This window comes from Rhinolophus sinicus, chromosome 2 (assembly GCF_057876585.1).
Source record: "Rhinolophus sinicus isolate RSI-liver-muscle chromosome 2, RSI-T2T, whole genome shotgun sequence".
In the NCBI taxonomy this organism is placed as follows: Eukaryota; Metazoa; Chordata; class Mammalia; order Chiroptera; family Rhinolophidae; genus Rhinolophus; species Rhinolophus sinicus.
The window spans coordinates 23190843-23213080 of NC_142502.1; the positions used below are offsets into that span (position 1 = coordinate 23190843).

Here is a 22238-nt window from a genome sequence, read left to right on the forward strand (position 1 = left end):
ACAAACATAACAGAACAGACCATAGATACAGAGAACAAACTGATGATTGTCAAAGGGGATGGTGTGGAGGGATGGGTGAAAAGGAAAACAAACAAACAAATAAAAAAACTAATTGAGTATATACCTAGGCTTTGAAACGTAAATGTTTCAGTAACAGATCAGAGCTCAGAAAAAAACACACACACAAAAAAAAAACCCCAGAAATGAAGGGGACAAGGAGATTTGAAAGATTATAAACTATACTTGATCATTGTGCATAAAGTCAGAAAGAAGTTTAATTACAACTCAGTTTTCGTTTTCTTATAATGAAGAAGCATGTGATCAAATCTTTTCATTATGAAAAATGTTACAGGCCTATGGACCAAAGAAAACATTCGCAGAACAGGATTATCTATCTTTTCAATAGAATTCCCTATAACCAGAACAAAAATTTGGATTATTCATATGTAATCAACTTTGTTATACAGAATGCTTATTTTTGTTGCAAAGGGAGTTTACACGTGACAAACCACTTTCAAACGGCATAAAAAGTTCATAGTTTTATTAGCTGCAGCAGTGACTTTGAAATGGTTACCTGAAGAGTGATCAAAACCTCAGATCTTCTCTACTGTCTTTTCTGTCAACAATTCCAAGCTCAAAGACCTTGAACCCCAGCAAAAAAATAAAGTGACACACTGAAGAGACAGTACAATGTTAGTTTCTGAAATTTTATTATTTTTAATACATATATTTCACAAACAGAAACCTTCTAACACCACACAATTCCGTAACCAAATGTTTCAATTTTATCAACATTCTTTAACTATTTACACTGTCTTCCCTCAACAAAAGTGCAATCCAAGACATCTTGACAAGAAATCTTTACTGACAAGAATATATTTTTGAGCTGGTTTTAAAGATGCCCATCCATTATAGTTTCTTCCAATTACCTGGAATAATAATAAAGTCAACAGGACATGGAGATGAGCTGAGTTAGGCAGCATCCGATTACAGGAACCAAAACACTGAACAAGAGCACTTTCTCCACACGGCCTCCCGAACCTCCAACTAAAATTACTCAACAGCTGCTACCATGAGACTAAAGAGAAAAGCAAACTGGAGTTACTGACCTGGGCACAGGACAAAAGACTGTATGTTAAGTATTGGTCTTACAGGACAAAATGAAAGATTTCAGCAAGTTAGTTTTGTTGGTCTAATAAGTTATGTATCAGTATATCTGTTAGTTTTAGAGTTTAAACACCTAATAATGATCTTTCCTGGTAAGTTAACTTCCCCCAGATATGAAAATACTTTTTACTCTGAAAATGAACTTTTTTTTACAAAAACTGTAAGATAAATACTTTGGGGAAAGCTCTTTTTTAATTAGAATGGGATAACTGACCCTGCAGCCCATTTTCATGGCCAATGTCTTTTAAGGTATAAACCCAGTATATCAACTGCTTCAGATGCAACCAGAAGAAAGTGCAGAACTGAGTTGGCCTGAAGAAAAAATGATGAGACCATCAGAAAGTCTTCCCACTAAACTAAAGTAAATAATTTTATTTGTTCAAGATATATAATTCTTAACAATAAATGATAAAAGTTAGAGTAGATGAAAAATAGCTTTGAAATTATAAGTCACTTATGAGTGGTTCGTATTACTGAACACTATTCATCAGAAAAACAGAAAATGGATTTCTTAGGTGACTAATATCCTCTAATATCCAAACCACACAAAAAAAATCAACTTTTTTGACATATTCCAATTTCCATCAAGGTACACAGAGCAAAGTACTTTGAGAAAGCATGGGGAAACATTAAGGTCAGCAGATTTCCAAAATAAGATTTATTCTTTACATTATTGGATAGTCAATTATATTTTATTCTCAAATCAACCAGATTTTCCATTTTAGACACGAATGCAATGCTTTGAAGGCAAAAGATGTGATCCTCTCAGATGTGATACCTATGCCTCTTCTTTTACAAAATTGAAGTATCCACAGAATTCCTAACTTCACCATCAAAATAAAAGCAAAAAGCCAATTTACCTAATTACAGTGACACCTCCTCATACTTATTTTTTAGGAATAGAAAACAATATAAGGAGAAAATACTGACTGCATCAGGCACTATCCTCACAGCAGTTTTAGACTGAGGAGCTTGCTGAATGTGATCTATACGTAAACTTTAAGCTTCAGAACAACAATGTAAGCAGGTTTCTTTACAAAAATTTAGGTGGGTTAAAGAACAGCATTACAAATATTTTACTACTCATTTTAAATTCCGAAGTAAAATCCAAACGGTACTCTGAAGACAAGAGAAACTTTTGTACTTGGGTACATGAGAGAATCAATAGGGAACAGTTAACTCACAATTACAGCTTTGCGTATTAAAGATAAATTTGCAAGGGTTATGTCCTATAGACCTCTTTAAGTTGCATCAAATACTGTCACACCAATAATGATTTTCTGCTTCTTACTGGCATTGAGCATTTCCTTCCACTGTGAAATATTTTTCAGATCATCAGACAGCAAACTAGATATGGTAAACCAAATTACAATCATCCAAACTGAAAGATGAAGAACATTAACATATTGGTTCTTTAAGGCTGTGCTGTTTCAAACAAAACATCAAATATTTCATGTAGTAGAACTGAAGCTCACTTGCAATAATATCTAAACACCTCTGAGAAGAAAAACAACTGTTTTTCTGAGGGAAAAAAAAAAATGGTATAAACCAAGTGAGTAACATAAAATGCTCACAGAACCCCAAACTTGGCTACTCATAAAATAAGTGTATTTTTAGCATTCTTTTAGCATATATGCATGTCATATTTGACATTATCCAATTCATTTGTGAGAAATCATAGTCCAGTTCTATAATGGTACAGGGCATATGTCTATTTAAATCACCAAGGTCTAAAGAACCGCAAGATGTATTTTGCTCTGACAAATTAAGTATATAAATGATCTTTTTTCACCAATGACAAGGTATCATGGAGAACTTCAGAATGATCTATTTCCAAACATATTGTTGTACATTACGATCAGTGATATTCCAAAATGAAACACACTTTGAACAGAAATATTACAATTACTCTTTTTCTCATAACCTCACAAATAATTTTTTGCCTTTTCTTCCTAGGGTCAAACCTTTGATTTTAGAAACTCAGCATTAAATGGGTAAGACATCGCTGTAAGCAATTCTGTGGAAGGTAAGTGTGGCGATGACTGCTTCTCAAACTCACCAGTTAGGTCTGCGGCTAAGGTTTACCTGTGAGAAGGATCTGACATCAAATGGCACTTCAACAGTGAGTGCAAGTTCTATACATCGGTGCCGCCCAAATCACGTTATTCCTGGATTCTCCTTAAGAGCCATGTGACCAACTTCAAATCACCATTTTCTGCCTTTTGGCCTCTTGCGTCAGTGTGCGTCATTTCCAGATTCTCAGTTAGTATATTCTCTGTTACAGGTCTGCTTACTTGCAAATATCTGCAATACCAATGGCTTTTATATGTCTTATAAGTGGGATGTTATGTTCAGTATGAAAACTGACTGTTAAATTACAACAGTGATGGAAAGAGCACTCGTGTTCACTTTCACGTAATCTGTCAGTGAGGGTAAACTGCAGGGCAGTGAGCCTGCACAACGCTAAACCGAGACAGACTGAAACCCTCTTGGCTCTGCAGGCACAGACTTACATTCACTCGTCACACGTTCTTCCCGAGGCCCAAAGCAGATCAAAAAGGGGGTCTTTAGATGGCTAACATTTTATTATAGTAAGCGCTTCTTCCCAACTCCTAGTTTAGAACCGCATGATCCCTTTCCTACATTCACCCCATCCTCCCCACCACCCTCAAAGCTGCAAGAGAGGTTCTGAGTGACAGGGAGCCAATACCCCACACTCACAAGATTACCCATTAGGGCTCAGGTCATGACCACAGACTAACACTCGGAGTCAAGAGAGGGCAAGGGGCAGCCCCCATTTTAGTGGCACACATACACAAAGGAACTCTCCTTTAAATTAGAAAAGAAATTACCGTCACAGAATGTTTTCCTAGAAAAGATATGTAACAAAGTAATAATATCAATAAAATAGCTATTACCAAAGCAAAGCTTTCATCAATAAGCTTCGAGAACTTTGAAGGAGGAAAATGGCTTCACAAAATGGTAGTCCAGGTTCCCACAGTGTGGACACTGCTGGACGTTGCTGTACTCGGAGAAGTACTGCATCCCGATGCGCACGTCGATCACGGGCTTGCCGCAGTGCTTACAGTTCAGGCGGGCCTGCGGGGAAGCACAGGGGCTGTGAGCGCCGTACCTGCCGCCCCCAACACTGCCAGTCATCTGAACCCAAACGCCAGATAGCTGTGTCTGGGAAACGGATCCCAAGTTGAGTAAAGCGTAAACCAAAAACAGGGCAGGCAAAGCATAAGGTAAGCATGAGGGGTATGCTCAAATACTTATCATCAGTTTTAAAGATTAACAGCTAATTTCTCGGCCAATACGTAGCATCACTACTGATTTCTCCTACCCGTAGAAGAAAGTATAAATGTGTACTGCCCTGAAGTTCTGCACTAAAGTCCCCCTAACATTAGGACATGTGTTCCCCCTGGATTTTAAAGAGTGGCTGAAGCTGACTTCCCCCAACCCAAACCTGCATAAAACTTCTTTGAAGATTCTGAGTTTATTTTAAAAATTCATATACATTTCTCATTCTTACTATACTTGTGTTTTCTTTGATGTAAAAATAAAATTTCCCTAAAACACTCAAGTAAAACTAACAACCTAGGAAGAAGTGCTATGTTTCTCCGGAGGCTTCTGGAACCCACTAGCGCAGTATATCTTCATTCATGCCCAGTCTTCTGTCTAATGGCATAATACTAAGGCTTTCACCAACAGGCCTTAAGTGAATCACCAGAAATAATAAATACAACAGACTCTCAATTTAGATTCATTCTATAAACATAAAACAATAACCTCATTTTGTCTTCAAAACACTACTGTGAGGTAGGTAGTATTATGTGAATTTTTAGATTATGAAACGGAGGCACGTAATGATAAAGTAACATGCCCAAGACCACACAGTTAGGAGGCAGACAGGCTGAGGTTCGAACCAAAGTAGAGCCCACGCTCCTAGCCATTATATGGACTACGTTTTGTAACCTGAGATAACCTCCCTTTTAACTCACTAATCTCTCTGAACAACATTAAGAGTGAGAATCCCAGCAAACCTTTCTCTTTAACCACTCTCTTTAACTTGTTATTCTTTTCTAATAACTAATCATTGCTTATTTTTGGCTCAAAGTTGTATTGGAAGACTTTCTTTGATTTCTTAGTCATGTCCAACACTTGTCACAGGGAATATAGTTAATTGATTTTTTTTTTTTTTTTAAGCCAAACAGTAATCAAACATGTTTTCCATTTCAGTAGGGGGCCAGAAAATAAAGGTCTGGGCTTACTCAGTTTTAAGGAAGACAGACACTGAGTACCAGTAGGCTGGGTGTGGCTGGATGCCCTTCTGCTTTTCTCCCTAAAGGTAAGGAAATAAAGCCATTGTTTTCAGTGTTGTAGTAGAAAGAACACGGGCCTGGGAGTTGATAGGTTTCATAGGTTTTAGTAGAGGCTGTAACACACTTGTGAAAAACATTCTAATTTTTTAGGCCTCCACTACATGTGGAAAAGGAGGAGGCTGGACCAGACCTCCCAGGTTCTTTCTAACACTAATAGTGTATGTGTCACAGGCCCAACATTCTTTTCCCTCCTTGCTTCTCGAAAAGATAACCCTCTCAGGTGTATGTGTGAGGACGTAGGAGCCACTTCCTTTTGTTTCCCTGACCTCAAGAGGTGGCATTAAGGCACAGTGAGTACTATAAAATGCTACAATGGAAAAGACTGTGGCTAACTTTTAAAATGGAAATGTGGGCCATGCATTAGCATAGTGTAAAAGTAGTCAGCCCTATCTGGAATCAAATGGCAGGCTATGGGGGGCCATTTAGGTCTCTCCCAATCATATTTCTCTTCTAAGATCAGTGGCATAGACAAAGTATAGCTAAAATCTCGACACTGCCAACCTTTTAATTTATATTCTGAATAAACTGCTAATAGTAAGGCTATTCTCCTTACAAAAATCAAACCATAATGATAAAGATACAAAACTATGTAGTAATCTAATAAAGTGTTTCTTGGGCACTTACATAGAAAGCCAGGCTTGGCCACTGAAGAGCAAATGAAATATCACTCCTACCGGTGAAGATCAAGAACTTACAAACCAAGGGCTTGCTTTTTCCAGCACTTGGAAATAAAGCAAGGCATTTCCAAGACTCTGTCTTGTCTCCTGTGTTCCCTATGGACTTGTTTTCACATGTTCATACTTCCCTCTTTTCCTGATGATGGCTAAATTTCAGATGTTCTCTTAGCAGTGTGAAACGCCTCCTCTTAGCAGCCCTTTAAGGATTACAAATCTTTCAGGGCAACCGCCAACACCTGACAAGACAGGTGGTTCCTGGGTAATTGTAATGTCCCACAGAAAGGACACGAAAAGAAAATCTGATCTACTAAAGAAAGTGAAACGTTCTACTTCCTTTTGAAAAATAACTTTTTCTTACTAGAAACTTAGGATATGGTAATCATACAAAATATCAGAAAATAGAAGCAAGCAAAAAGAAAACTAAAGGAACAACCTAGCATCCCACAACCCAGAAACCTCCGGGTAACTAATTAGCAGGTCCCCTCTGCGTGTTCACTTTTTACAAATGGAAGCATTCTATGACGCCATTTATAATCTCTTTTAACTTCAAATACTGAATCTACTCCCCACACAGTGACACATTGTTCTACAACAGCCCTGTTCCTGACTGCACAGTAGTCTAGTGACGGCTGCCCCACTCACTGCCGGGCTTCGGGGGTCCATGGCTGCTCACGACCGAAGCCCCTTCGCCTCGCCCGCCCGCCGCCTCCCCTTCGAGCTCCTGCGCATTCACGCAGGGCCGGCTGGCGCTGTGGGGTCCATACCAACCTGACAGCACGGAGAGGCGGCCAGGATGTCGTAGGTGTACATGGTGCCCAGCTGGTGCCAGCTGCCGTCCCAGCGCGACTTGCACTTGATGCAGATGATCTTGTGCACGCCTTCCAGGCAGTCCACGCACAGCGCGTACAGGTGCATGAGTCTCCCTGCGCACAGAACACAGTGCTCAGCGTGGCCGTCAACCACACCGCCTCTCGTCTACCAAGGGGAGTAAAAAGGGGTCATCTATCCATTATAGGCAAACATGTTATGTGGATGACGACAAAAAGCAAAAGAGACGGCATTTATCACATACCCGCAAGTTGTCCTTTTAGAGTAACGATTACTCCTATTGTCAATGGAACATGTACTTTAGGTTCCATCTTAAGTACCTGCTTCAATGCACTTTTCCAAGAAGTGCTGCCCGGTTTACAACACGGACATCCAAACTCAAATGACCAAGGCACAGATGCTCAAAACCAGCCCTGCCCGTGTAGGCCTCCCTGCTCGGAAGCCTGCACGTGGCCTAGAGACTGAACTAGCAACACTGGTCTGCGGTCATGAGCTCTCGTCCAGTGACAGGTCCCATCACAAAGTCAAACGTCTGCCCTGGTAACGGGAGCGCAGAAGTGTACCACAGCCCAAATTACTATGTTAACTGCCCTTGTCTCCAACTGCTCAACCATCACCACATCTAATTTAGGAACCAGAATTACATCCTACTTGTAAGTGCTTTTTAAAAAGGAGATCAGTGTCTTGTTATTTACTGGGCTCTTAAAAGTCACATCCCCATCCCTCCATTATTTATCAACATCTAAGGCTTGTAAAGGAAAGAGGCCACCCGGTTTCTATAGAAGGGGAAAGTCAGAATGTGCAGGCTCTGCCTGGGCAGTGTGTGACAGGAACGTCGCTGCTTTCCATGTGGGGCCAGGAAGCTCCACGGTGCCCAAAGCTACCATCAGGAGAACACACACTGCTCAGGGGCTTTCTACTCCCACCGTGCTGCTCTCGGCCGTCAGCCAGAGCCTGAGTCTTCACCTGTTGTGCTAAGGCCCAGCCTGCTCCTGACACGGATTGCAGAGGGCTACACAGTGCTCAGATACTTTTCACTGCATTTGCTTACAAGACTCTCTCCCTCTTGAGGGCAGGAATATGCCTTCTTCATCCTTGTAGGCTCATGTCTAGCCCAGTGTCTGAAATGTCGAAAGTACCCCATAATTGTCTGTTGGATGAATGAAGGGGCATGTTAATAGCCAAAGACAATCTAACCTTGAGGGCATGTATGTCGAAAATGGAAAGGGTGACAAGAGCTTCTTGCAATACAGCCCACCTCTGCTCTAGGGCACTGAAAATAAAATGGGCTCACATGCCATCCCCACTCAGAGTGGCTGGGGGCATTTCAGGACGTGCTTCATTTCCAGTCTGCGCCCTAGACGTACTCACTGCAATTCTCAAATATTCAGACACCATGGAAGCTGCCAGGAAGGGTGGGGGCAGGGACAGACAGAGGTCAGGCGTTGGTAGCAGTGACCGGGAACGCTTCCTGAGTTCTTACCGGGGTCTGGCTGAGGCTGTGCTGCAAAGCTACATGAATTGTTTCACTTCACCCCACAGCAACACTACAGAGCAGGCATTATTGTCAGCCCACTGCAGACAGCAGGAACTGAAGTTTAGACACTCTGAGTAGCTTGCCCAGGTTCACAAAGACAATTAAGTATAAAAGACTAGGCTTAAATTCCTATCTGTCAAACTCATGGGAATGCCTGGGCTGAGTCTCTAGATTTGTTTCAGTTACTATTACACATTGTCCTAAATACAGAGAATTTTAAATTTCTAAACTTTAGGGTTGTGAGTTCAAACAAAAAGCAGATTCCTGACAGAACCATCACCTGTGGTTCTAAGTGGGAAACAAGCATAATTAGATCAGTCTTACTAAATTATTAAAATCAAACAAAAACATCTTATGAGAGGAAGAGTCCGAGAGCAGAAGCTGGAACCGGCGGCCGGGAGGGCAGTGAAGGGCAAGGGGCACGGCAAGAGAGTGCAATGCACAGGGGCCAGCCCTGGAAACAACAAGGTATTTCAGCTGCAAGTATATGATCAACTGCAGCCTGCAATCCTGTGGCCTGGAACGGGGCCTTTCTACTGGGGTTGAAAACGCTTTAAGGAATCCATGGCTGGGACTCTGTGATGGAAGAAATGATTTACGTACACTAGCTTGCTATCAAAAAGAATGCATGGACTTCTTGGAGATGTGGCAATAAAAACACTGGCACGCGTCAAGCAAGGCCCCACCTGTGGCACTGACTTGTCTGGTACTGATAAAACACCCTGAGCTTCAGATTTTATCTTCAACACAATTTTCAAGACCTACACCTCCATTATCTATTTGTGGATGCATATGTACTTAGGTGTACACACACACACACACACACGTTCTCAGGCGCAATTTTCACCTTCCTCCATCCACTCACTCCCTGATGGGTACCCTCAAGCTTGGGTCTTCGGCTCTGTCATATACTCTTCTTTCTCTTTTCTCCCCATTCAAGAGCACTTCCGCTCTGAAGATTTTTAAGCACCATTCTAAGCTCCCCAATTCATCTCAAATGTTTATTATTAGTAGTGCTCGCTAGACACCTCCTCACAAAGTCCCAACACCTTTTCAAACCCAATACGTACACCAGTGCCCTCGTCTTTCCCCCAAGATCAGGTCCCTTTCCCAACATTCTCCACTCCGGTCTGTGACAGCATCATTGTATCTGATCTAGAACCAAAGTGAGCCAATGAGGACGCATCTTCATCCTCTACAGGCAAGTTGTCCCTGAAGTAATTTTTCCTTTAAAATAATCTCTTGCAGACAGTCCCACTATCAGCACCCAGCTCTTTCTTATCTCCTTCCATCTACATTAGAGATATAAGTTCCAACTCTCTGCATCTAAGTTCCATCCCCTTCAAACAACTTTTCCTCTAAGCAATCATCTGCTTTAAAAAAAATTTTTTTAACCCTTCAATTCATAAAGAACACTGCCATCAACACTCTTTATTATGGCCTGAAAGAGCGTCCACAACCTGTTCTTTATCTGCCATACTTAGTTTCCACTCTAGAGTCTCTGCTCAACCAAACGGTTCTCTCCAGTTCTGTCTCTCGGCTTTTTTAAAAGCACTGTTCCTTTGCTCACATTGCTCCCTCTCCTTATCCAAAAACACATGGGATGGCTGGAACCTCTGTTTATCAAAATCCAGCCTACCTTTTGATATATGCTTTCACATTGCCTCTGGCTACCAGGGCCAAAGTGGCCCCTTTCTCCTTAGGAATTACAGGATGCTTAATGCACACAATAGCCCGGTATTACTAGTTCCACTGGTGGTACTAGGGCCTTAGGCCTAGTAGCTAGTTACATTTTCATAAAAAGCATCTACATCCTATGACTGTAAGTCAATGAACAGCAAGCACTGACAGTAACCAGAACATGTAGGAAATTCATGTTTGATTGGCTGGTGAACGGATTCAATTAAAAGAATGTGTCCATCACGAATGGAAAAGAACAACACTATTCTTGTGTACCGTTTACCCTTGTACCCTCATTCATCTTCATAAAGAGTATCTCTAGCCTAAAAATGGTAAAGGTATTCCTACTTACTTTCCTCTAAAATTATCCCCCAAACAGTATAAAGAACAAGGAACAAAGCACAACCTCTATCTTCCATGAAACTGTGCAGTACCTCAACCCTGGAACAGAATGTGAGGTCAGAAACTGGGAGGGAGGAATGGTAAGTGTTTTAGCTCTGAAATTGGCCCACAAGCATGGAGAAGAGTGGGAATAGGTGCTGAAAGGGAAATAGTGGGGTACACAAGTGACCATACATTACGTGCAACTTTTTCCATTAAGAAGCAGAGTCTATTTAATCATCCCCTGAATCTGGGCTAGTCTTACAACCTATTTTGAAGAACAGAATGTGACAGAAGTGATGTTACTCAGTTTCAAGCTTAAGTTTCTAGCGAGACGGGGTAGCTCCACTGTCACCCGGCTGAGGACGCCGTGTGAAAAGCCCGGGCTAGCCTGTTGGGAGATGAGAGGCCACACAGAACAGGGACGAGCCATTCTAGCTGAGGCTCTGGAGGCATCTACTCTGCCAACTGCTAGGTGTGTGTGCGAGGCCATCCTAGCCAGACAATCCATACAACTGTAAGACATTATAAATCATCACTGTTTTATACCACTACGTTTCGGAGTGGTGTGCCTTATCACAATGGCTAAAAGACAGGGGATTAGAAAACTCTAGAAAATAAATGAGACCACTCCCTGCTGAGAAAATGACAAGAAATTGCATCCCTGAAACTAGGACACTATTAAAAAGAGCTCTTGGGAATTAGAAATGTGAGAACAGAAAATCTTTAAACTCAGTAAAAAGACTAGAATATAAAGTCAAGGAAATCTTCCAGAATGCAGAATTAAAGAGATGAACAACAGGACCAAAAACTATATAATAAAGGTAAATCAAAAGAAAATTTCCCCAAACTTAAAAAACGTAAGTTTACCAAGTCAAAAAGCCACGAAAGCACCCTGCACATCGAATGAAAAAAAAGACCCACATCAGGGTGAAACTTCAGGCTATAAGGGATAAAGAGAAAATCTTAAAACTCTTGGAGGAATGGGGGGATAAGGGGACAGGAATAAAAACAGTATTAGGTTTCTCAATAGAGACACTGGAAGACAGGAGACAGTAATGAAATGCCTTCAAAATTCTAAGGAGAAAATATTTATAACCTGGAAGACAATAACCAACAAACGAGCAATCAAGCATGAAGATAGCAGCAAGACATTATCACACTTTCAAAGTCTTAAAACATCTCTTCCTATGCTCCCTTTTTCAGAAAGCTGCTAGGGTACGTTTCTTAAGAAATTGAGGAAATAAACCAAGAAAAAGAAAATAGAGGATCTAGGAAACAGAAGACAAAAAATGGGAAAGAACTGAAGGAATTCCTAGAAGGACAGCTATGCAGTATAGCGGGTACCGAGTGCACCGGGACAGACAGGAGAAGGAAGATGCAAGTCTCCACAAGGGAAATTTCTAGAAGAAAAAATCCATAAAATGTCTGACAAATATGTGGAAATGTTTTTGAAATGTTCCTTGTCACCTTCAAGGTACTGTATCGCTGCTGGAGAGTGAGAATATCCAGCCAAAGATTCAAAAAAGGCTAAGCAAACGAAAACGTGAATTATTAACTTCAATAAAAACAAAAGGTACCCTAGAATGTACTACACTCTATATAGGAAATACACCTATACTTCTTGGCTCAACACTAAATACCGGGGGTGCCAAAAAACAATGTGTACACATGACTTGTATTTATCTTTTGTTATCGGTATATATTATTACAATTTTAATACAGTTTTTTCCTTTCTTAAAATGTGTATACATTTTTTGGGCACCTTTTGTACTTACATTCTCAAAATAGTAAAAAAATAAAATTAAGGATTATCCAAGAATTGTGATATATTATCCTGAGAGAAAGAGGAAGTTATAAGAGCGCATAGTCATCAACCTTAAAATTTTGTCAATAGGTATATCTAAAATTGGAGAATAAAGATAGCAGTTTTAAAATTATGATGGTAAAAACCTGAAGAATCAGTTAATATTTTAAAGTGTTTGTCTCTGGGAAGTGAGACAGCAGGAGTTGATGTGAAGATAGGTGGGATATATCATTTTTACTACAGGCTTTTTTAGACACTTATAAACATATTTATTACATGACATGTATCCCATCTTTATAAAAATGCAATAGTTTTACATGAATTGACAGATTTCTCACTTACACTGACCAAGCCTGTCATTTACCTTATGGCTGAAATGTCACCAAGTCCTTGTATGTTATCAACAGCGCTAATAAGCTCCCAACCCTCACCCCCAGGGGAATGTCTGAGCTTTCAATATCCATTTTCCTTTCGCTGCTATCAAGAAAGTCTCATCTTTCATACATGTCAAGATTAATTCAACTAATCTAAAAACACTTGGCCCTCTGTGACCCCTCCTTTCCCTCACTCTGTATGTTTCCAAGAATCAAAGAGAATACACAGCTTCCTGCGCTCATTAACACAGGTTTCAAAGGTAACTATTTGACAGTGAGTGTCATTTTTATGCAATTCTTCTCTAAATTTCCTCCCAGTTATGAGAAATTATACACCAGGAATCCTCTCTTCAAATTACAGTACAACAAAAACATAAAGTTACCCACCAGGGCAAACTGTACTCTTGGCACAGTGACATCAGAGTAAAACAAACCACCACCTCCCTAGACGAGCTGAAATATTCAGCTGTTACCCAGCACCTGACTAGAACAAAAAAGTACCATCAGTTAAAATTAAGCCTGAACAGAGAAGTCCTGTCTTGTTTGCTGTCCAGCTTTTAAGGAACAGAAAGCAGGCAAGGTGAATTAACACCTGTACCTTGAAGGTGACAAGGAACATCATACTCGATCTCATCATGTCTCGATGGGCTTAAGAACAGAGTTCCGTCCACCAGTGGGAACTGTTCGAACACTGGGAGCGCCCGGTGGCACAGGGCACAGTTTACAACATTTCTGTGGCTGGCACTGAGGGCCGCAAGAATGAACTTGCGCAGATCCTCGCCCTGGCCCATTTGGGCATCGTCTTCCATCCGCACGTGGAAAGTGTTCAGTTTATGCCTGGGGATGTGAGTGAGCAGCTCGGAGAGGTCCAGCCGCCGCAGGAACTGCACGGGCGCATCGAAGTGGCTGCCCCTGTGAACCGATAACCCAGCGGGGCTGTAATCAAAGTGGGCGTTTCGGAACACGTGGCCCCCGGCCATGGCCTTTTTGTGAGGCTCAAGATGGATGGCGTTCTTTAAGAATTCCCCAAGGTATCTGGAGGAGCGGGGGCCACTGAAGTGGGCAGGGGAGAGGATGGAGTAGCCGCTGGGCGGGGACTGGCCCGGGGAGCCACAGGGGGAGCGGGCTGCGTAGGCCCCGGCGCTGAGGGCTTTCTCCTGGGAGTTCTGCCGGTCCATGGAATGGCGGCGGGGGAGGTCGTGGTTCAGGCCTTTCTGGGGCTTGTTCGGGGGCCTGCACTTTTTTGCCTCCTCCCCCGCCTCGCCAGGGGGCCTCCCCGTGTTCTTCTCTGACCCAGACTTCTTCTTCTTCTCATCCTGCATCCGCTTCACCTGGTACCAGTCTGTGTCCTTCTTTAAGTGGCCCTGTCCACAACGACAGGAGCAGAAGCGGAAGGCCAGGTCGTAGCCCTTCTTGGTCCACATGTTCTGGCGGCACTGCTTCTCGTTCCAGCTGCGGGCCCGGCCGATGCAGTTAAACTGGACCAGGATGCTGCTCTCCCACTCGTAGAAGCACTGCAGGTGCATCCAGGTGCTGTGGGGACAGTGCTCGTTGTTGCACACCACCTTCTGGTAGTCGTCCTTCTCCAGGTCAACCGGCCTCCCGAAGCTGCAGATCAGGGGCGTGGCACAAGGGGCTTCTGGGGAGAAACAAAAGGACAGCGAGTCAGCATGGGGGACGTGGGACTCCAGCTGCCACCAAGTCAGAGATCAAAGCGACCATCCTACATGAGCCCATTCATGCCAAAGGTACTTTTCTGGTGCCAAGATTCCCACCACTGGAATAACACCACACATGGTTAGAAAACATTTACCATTTTCTCTGGTATGGTGTGGTGCCAAGGGAATTTATTTTCTCATATTTGTTATCTGCTGGAAAACATACCAATAACCTTCAAAAAGTCCAAATCCTTCACAGAGCAATTAGCTGTATGTCAGTACTTGCAATAGTGTAGTATAAGGTTTTTCCAAGACATGGGTGTAATGACAGGCAGTCCCAGGGTTGTCCTGAAAATGAATCACTCCAATGAACTAGGAAATAATATGATGAAGCTACTTTACCAACCAGTTCGTGTGGTAGCTCCAAAATGGCCCTCAAAGCCCTTACCAGGGTTAGGTTATTATCCTGAATGCCATAAAAAACAGACGAGAAAACAGACTGGCCCCTCCCCCATTCTCTTCTAGAATGGTCTGACACCTCATGACAAGGATGTTTGATCAAACTAATTGCTGGTCTACACAGAATTACACTGCCAGGTCATGAAGGAAAAACAGAATTCCCCTAAAGCTAACAGGACAGAAAGGGGTAACACCAAGATTTTTCTACCCCATTTAACCACATGCCCCACAGGGCGTCCAAAAGGCCAAGTACGTTTCCAGAAAGGAGGAAAAACTTGGTGACACAAGTAGAACCCACTTCTTAAGAAGTAAACAGGATTTATGGCGATTGGAACTCCACTGAATTCCCGTTACTTCAATGTCCATAACATTTTCAAAAGGCCCCTTTGTAGGATAAAGGAAAGTTCCATACACCGTGCTCAGTTTAGACTTTACCCGTTGTAGCTGAGAAGCTAAATGAGGACTAACCCAGAGAACCCCTCAGTCAGAGTTCTGCTTTAGAAATCTCACCCTGGGGGCAGTGTGGGACATGAGTCTGGAGGCAGGGAGGCCGGAGTGGGCTGTGGGGGTGCCCCGTAGTCCAGGTGAGAAATGACCAGTGCCTGGGCTACAGCAGCAGAGTAACACGGCTCCCGTGTTGGGGGTGGTCAGACGCAGTGAACAGCGAACATGGGAGGGGCAGGTCTGGGCAGAAGACGACTCTGGGCTGGCCTTGTTTTTGGACCTGCCGAATTGGGAGTGCCTGTGCACCACCGACATGAAGAAAGATGTGACTGGAGCTCGAGAGGCTTGGAGCTGTGAATACAGATGTGGAGGAATGTATCCAGATATGGAGGTTAAACCGCTGGAGTGATGAGCTGGGCCAAGAAGAACGTGAAGAGAGGAAAAGAATCCTGGGAAGCAACGTTAAAAGGCAGGAGGAGAAGAGTCCTCCACAGAGATTGGTAAGGAATGAATCAAGAATTCACTGGAAGACAAGTCAGGAGAGAACTCTATCAAGGCAGTCAGAAAAGCTGTAAGATGGAGGGCTCGAAACGTCCTGGAGGGCCAGGTGAGATCAGTGAGTCTCAGCGTCTGCACAACTGACACTTGGGGCTGGGCAAGTCTGCTGGGGGGCTGTCCTATGCACTGCTGATGTTCAGCCACAGCCCTCCTGCTAGATGCCAGCAGGGACACCCCAAATGTCTCCGCTCACTGCCAGATAGCTGGGGGCAAAATCACCCCTGGGTGGGAACTACTCAGTAAGACGCAGACTGAGAAGTCCTCACCAAAATGGGCAGAAAGTCAGGCACTGACACCTCCGTAAGACAGTTCCAGTGGGATGGCGGGGGACAGGTCACAGGCACATGGTAAGGAATGGAGGTGAGGTAAAAAAGTAGAAGCAGTACACATGACCCTCCAGAAAACTCTTTCCAGAAGTACAACTGTAGAGGGGAGCACACAGAATGGGCAGAGGACGCAAAGGCGGAGTCCTGAGTATGTTCACGAACCGGGGGAATGAATGCCAAAAACTCAGGACAGCTTGAAGATGCAGGAGAGGGAACAAGCTACTCAGAAACCTTCACAACCTCACCTCTGCCCACAGAACTACAAACTCGACTTTCCAGCAAATGGAACAGCACAGTGATAGGACCTGTAAAGCCCACGACTCTTGTGTGTTACAATCATCCCCGTCGGTGTGGGATCCCAGGACCTCAGCAAGGCAGCCCTAACCAACTGGTCTAGCTGAGCGCCTTTGATCACTGCAGCCTCCTCATCTACCTCCTGGGAGTCCGCAATCCTTAATCTTCATGTGTCTGAATCCCAGCCTCCTACTGTCACAATCCAGAGCATGGACTCTGCAGCCAGACTACCTGAGCTGGAATCCCAGCAGCACCATTGATGAGCTATGTGCTCTTGGGCAAGTTACTTAACTTCTCTTTGAGTCAGTTTCCTGTGTAAGATGCAGGTAACAACTGAATGTACCTTAGATGGTTGTCATAAGAATGAAATCTACGGATACACAGGTGGCGCCCAGCGCAGGACCTGGCACACAGTAAACTTCCTCCCCTGCCCCCACCCTTCAAGGCCCAGTGATGGGACCAGTAAAGGACTCCTCCCTTCCTTGTACCCTGGACCCCTTCCAGCACAGTCTGCTCTGAACCGGACTTGAATCCCCACTGTGGTCCCACCAGGCGACGACGCAGGAGAGGCTGGCTGCCTCTTACTCAACTTTGTGATCCTGGAATCACTGGGCCCTTGCACACATCCACTGCTGAATAAACTTGCATTAAAAAGACACCGGCACCCGAAATCCACATATAACAAGCAGAGCAGAAGGAAGAGAGAGAGCTGTAACCCTAGAGAAAGAGAAAAGACCTGACTGTATCGAAAAGAGGTAGAAGAGTGGTTTGTATATGGAGTAAATTAACTGCAGCCACCTGGGTTGTGACCTTCAGTGTCCTTTAACACGTTAGTGACAAGTTCAGTGGCTTTTATCTTCAATCCTTCAAGGAACAGCCTTAAGGAAATGTCTCTGAAATGTGATGGCAGTAACCCAAGTGATATGACCCCAGCTCTAACGAAATTAAAGAATTGCCTAACTATCCCTGTGCATTCACAATATCCCAATTTTAAAAATTTAAATACTGAGATTGACTTGATATTTCTTTTAAAAGTATTTTCACATTAAAGAAAGACAGACTAACAGAGAAGAAATCCTATTTATATATTTTCAAAAGAGCTGCAAGTGTACCACTTAACCAATACTGAGCACTTCCTGCCTTGGGAGCTGGGAAGACTGGCAAATGCCTGCTGAGCGCTCTCACAGAAGCTGGAGCACAGAGGAGGCACTGGCTGCAACCCCGTCCCTGTAACCTTGCCTGCAATCACAGCCATTCAACCTGCTTTCTACCCTCCAAGACTCAACAACCAAGAGCCCCCACCCCAACTTGCCAGCCTGCTTGTTTACAGCTCAGTCACTTGGATGTGGCCTTGCGGTTAGGCCTCAAAAATACAAAGCCAAGGGCTTGTTTAACACCAAACATAATGTGCAACAGACTCCTGTCCCTGTTACCCCACGCCGGCCTGAGGGCGAGGCCCCAGGGATACCATGAGTAACAGGGTGAGCCTTGGCAACAGTCAGGACCTCTGACAAGGCTTCTGCGTCTCACAGCCTGCTGAGGAAGCTGCAGTAGGCAACCTGTACATGATTTCCTTCAAAGCTTGGTTCAAACATATCTCCCTGCCAGGTCCCCTCTTCCCCCCAATTCCCACTGACTACACTGGAAAGGCAGCTGGAAATGAGAGGAGTTTGGGTACCAGTGCTGCAACTGACGAGCTTTGACATGGAGCAGTTTCCTCAGTTTCCTCACCTGCAAAGTGAGGATGAAAACGCTTGCTCTCACCTCAAATATATGTAGAAGTACTTTGCAAACTGTAAAGTTCAAAAACAAAACCTTTTCTATGCTTCCACTACCATAACTTTATACCTGTGAATTTAGCTCCCCATCAAAATGCAGACTGCTCTAATAAACCTCCTACTTTTTCTACCTAAGGTTTTGGACACACAACAGGTGTTTAAAAAGTAGGTAAATAAATGGATAATGCCGTGCCTGTTTTTCGATTTCCCAAGTCTTACAATTCACCAAGATACACAGGAAAAGATTTTGTAACTCTAAGAAACAGCACTGGTGGCATTCAAATATATACCTGTAAGAAATTAGCAGTATTATAGAAACATATTTTACTGCTTCCTGAAAGCTGTGTCTAAATTTACAAAACCCCTAGCTCTCAACAACAGCTGTGCCACAAAGGTATAAATGGAATACAGATTGATGTGACACAACTATACCTTTAACTGAAGAAAGGAGAGAATGGAATCCCACATTCACCAAGAGCTTGTGTCATACATCCTTTGGGACATTCCTCTGAGCTGTGATAGCTGGACTAACAAGCAATATGTGCAAATGTTACTTTACGCTGAGTCAATATTGTATTAAAGAATGTATGTAAGCTCTCCAGTGCCTGTTTTTATAGCTTCACCATCAAATATTCAGTACTCAGCTTCTATTTCTCTCTGCCCAAGTGAAAATAATCAGGGCTCACCTCACTGGGCAACAATCTCAAATAGTTTCAATTCTGGACAACAGGATAACTAGGCTGAGGTCACCTGGGCAAAGACTGTCCCTCTCCCCAGCCTTCTCATTCTGTATCCCTCGCCCCCACTCAGGTCTCCATGATCTGCTACCCATTAAGAGGAAGGATCTGACAATAGTCATTTACACTGGCTGCCCAACAAACCCAAACCCCTTGACAAATTCATGCACACTAACAGGAGACCCTTAAACCAGGCATTGCCATCTTCAGCTTTGTACCTGTGGAATTAAATGTTTTCATTAAATAATTGTAAGCATCACAATCAGGAGGGGAGTTCTGCAGGGCAGAGTGGTGAGGGGGCTCTGCTGAAGTCATCTGAGGCTTTCTGGGCAAAACCTAATGTAGGGACTTGGTCCTCTTCATCCTTGTAAACCCACTACGATGAAAATCGTATTAGCGTTTAACAAATGTCTCGTTGAAGGACAGTATGGCCCAGTCAGATTCTGTACTCGCCAGTGACTGGGAAGGGTGGAGAGGGAAGACGGCGACTCCTGGGGAGCACAGCCTGCTGCCCGGCTCCACATGCGCCCTCAGCAGATCTTCCAGACTCAGCTCGGGACTTGTCTTCCAGGGCAGAGCCTGGCCCTCCCTCACCGCCTTAAACTTACTACAACATATGCCATCCTCCTTCAGTATCCAGTTACCAAATGTAAATATTAGGGTTTCTGAACAACTATTTTATTATACAGCTCTTTTCTACACAGTAATTCCCCTAACACAGAACACATCCCCTCATGCTGAGCAAGTTTCCTTCAGGGTAGGAGGTTTTGACAAAAGACTCCTCATCTCCAGCTTCCTGAGAGGCCAGAGGTTGAGAACACAGACTTAGGAGCCAACCAGCCTGGATTTGACTCTCAGCTCTGCAATTTATTAGTCTTTAGCTTTTGGCAAGTCACTTAACCTCCTGTGCTTCTGTTGTCTTTCCTATAAACTGGCAAAAACAATAGTACCTACCTCAAAGGGTTGCTGTGGGGATTAAAGGAGTTATTAAGGCTGCTTGGAACAGTGCCTGGCATATAATAAGCACCATTAAAACACAAGCAATTATTATTGAAAGTCCTGTATTACTTGATGTATTGCTTGATGCTTTGAATGCATTTAGAGCAAAGCTAGAACCAGGAAGTGACCATCTTCCTATCTCCATACATAAATAAGGACAAGAAGTGTGGATTTCTTTCCCACAACAAACAAAGCAGGGTGGAATGCACCACATAATTTGCTAAATATTCACTTACAAGTTTTAAAGAAATAGAACCAAAATTCGTTTCTCCTAACCCCTTAAAGATGTTCTACTCAGTGTCAAATAAGTACGTTGCTATATATTTTTCAACCGAAGTGATTTTTTTCCAAGTCTAGGTACCAGGAATTCATAAAGTATGGCTGTGTCTGATCCATGGGATGTGTTCCTGAAGAACTTACATAATTCAAAATTGATTATCCCACGGTCTGAGGACAGAGTGTGGGGAAGGCATCCTCAGAACACATAAATCTGCAGCCATTGTGTTGTATTGTTGCTATACTGATGCCTTTTATTATCAGCATTATTTCTAATATTTCTCAGTTGCATCTCATAAATTGACAGCATGGCATATCATACCGTGTTTAATCACATTTTTGTTCCAAAGTTACTGATTTTTCAGGATTTTTTTCAGCACCAGTATTAGCACACTTGGATATTTTTAAAGCTATAATAAAGATCTAAATTACAACAGTTAATTTTAATATAACACAAATTTCACCAAAATCCTTGAAGAAATTCTATAAACAATAAGAGCTTACATAATAGTGACAAGGGTAAGTTTTTCTCTTTATAAGAAAAGGTGATGCCACTGGGTAACAAAGCATTTTTACAATTCAGCTGACCTGCTAGCTTTGAAAATATGAGATGGCTTGATGCATAATTTGAGGGAATGTATCCAATGAAATTTTGCACATAATGTGAAGCTTCTATTAATATTATTTATGTGTCATTAGTTGAGATTTGTACAATTCAATTTGCATATAATGGAATCACACTGTACTAGGAAATAAATTAGCAGGCTGCATTTCCGCTTGCCCGGGCATGACCTTGAGGGCACTGGATCATGGAGAACTACAGCTCCCTAGCATTACATGTACTACATGCACATACCCTGAAGGGAAGGTGGGTCCAAGAGCTCTCAGAACCAAATCACAACCTGTTAAGATGGGAACAGAACCCCAGGTTAAAGTGTATGTTACATGCATGAGTGTGTGCACACATGTGCATATAGATAACGGCAGGGAAACTGTCCAGTTGTTAAACTGTCCCATTTTTAAAGACTCCAGGAAAGACTTCCTGTCACCCTTCAGTACTATATTCCAATTTTAAAGCATTTTCCTTGCCTCTTCTGAAACACTACAGAACTTGATTTATTACCCTGTCAACACCCTCCCCTTGGCCAGCACAGATATTCAAAGTGTGGCCATAATTAAAACTCCTAAATCCTATTTTTACATGCTATCCCTACTGACCAGCTGAGTTACAGCATGGCACCCCCAAAACGCTGGCCTGCTTCTCTCTCTTGGTGGGCCCCAAATGGTGCCTGGAGACCAAATTCCATAGTGGAGCTGGCCCCCTCCCCTTACCTACGGTTCCCAACGGCCTCAGCTGAAAAGACGAATGACTCTGTTCCTCCCCAGTCTGTCCAACAGGAACATATGGGTGCATGATTAACTGGCAACATGGGTCATGTGCAGACCAGGTATCTGTCAGAGAACACAGCCTATAACTCACTGCTTGCTGTGCAGTATCTTCCAAAAGCTCAACTGAGAGAAACAATTTTTAAGAAAGACTGCACAGATGATGTCACACACCGCTCTACAGCAGAGTTAAAGTGGGCTGGTTTGGCCTGACGTGTGTCTTATTAGACCAGTACGAGGCTTTTTGTTGTTGCTATGACGTGTAAATCTGAATGCCTTTTGGGCAGCATGGCAGGCTCTCCCATCATCCGGGCCTCCACCCCCGTCCCGTTCATATACTTATTCATGTGCCAGGACCCTGGAGGTGTTTGAGGGTGACTCCTGTGCTAGATAAAATCTGTCCCTCAGTTAAGCCAGGTATCAGAGCTGCTTCCCTGGGCCACACTGTTTCATTCCCTGGGACAGACTGATTTTAATGATGTGAGCA

The 22238-nt window shown here is 43.2% G+C and overlaps 1 protein-coding gene across 1 annotated transcript in view; it reads right to left on the reverse strand.

Moving 5' to 3' along the window:
• Positions 1 to 693: 693 nt before the first annotated feature.
• HECA (HECA ribonucleoprotein granule regulator) overlaps positions 694 to 22238 on the reverse strand; it is a 44245-nt gene continuing 22700 nt past the window's right edge. The window contains exons 2-4 of the mRNA XM_074333640.2: positions 13435 to 14475; positions 6998 to 7152; positions 694 to 4266 (exon numbers count right to left, since the gene is read on the reverse strand). Of these exons, the coding sequence (XP_074189741.1) occupies positions 4102 to 4266; positions 6998 to 7152; positions 13435 to 14475 (1361 nt within the window). The 3' untranslated portion in view covers positions 694 to 4101. The remainder of the gene's footprint in view (positions 4267 to 6997; positions 7153 to 13434; positions 14476 to 22238) is intronic.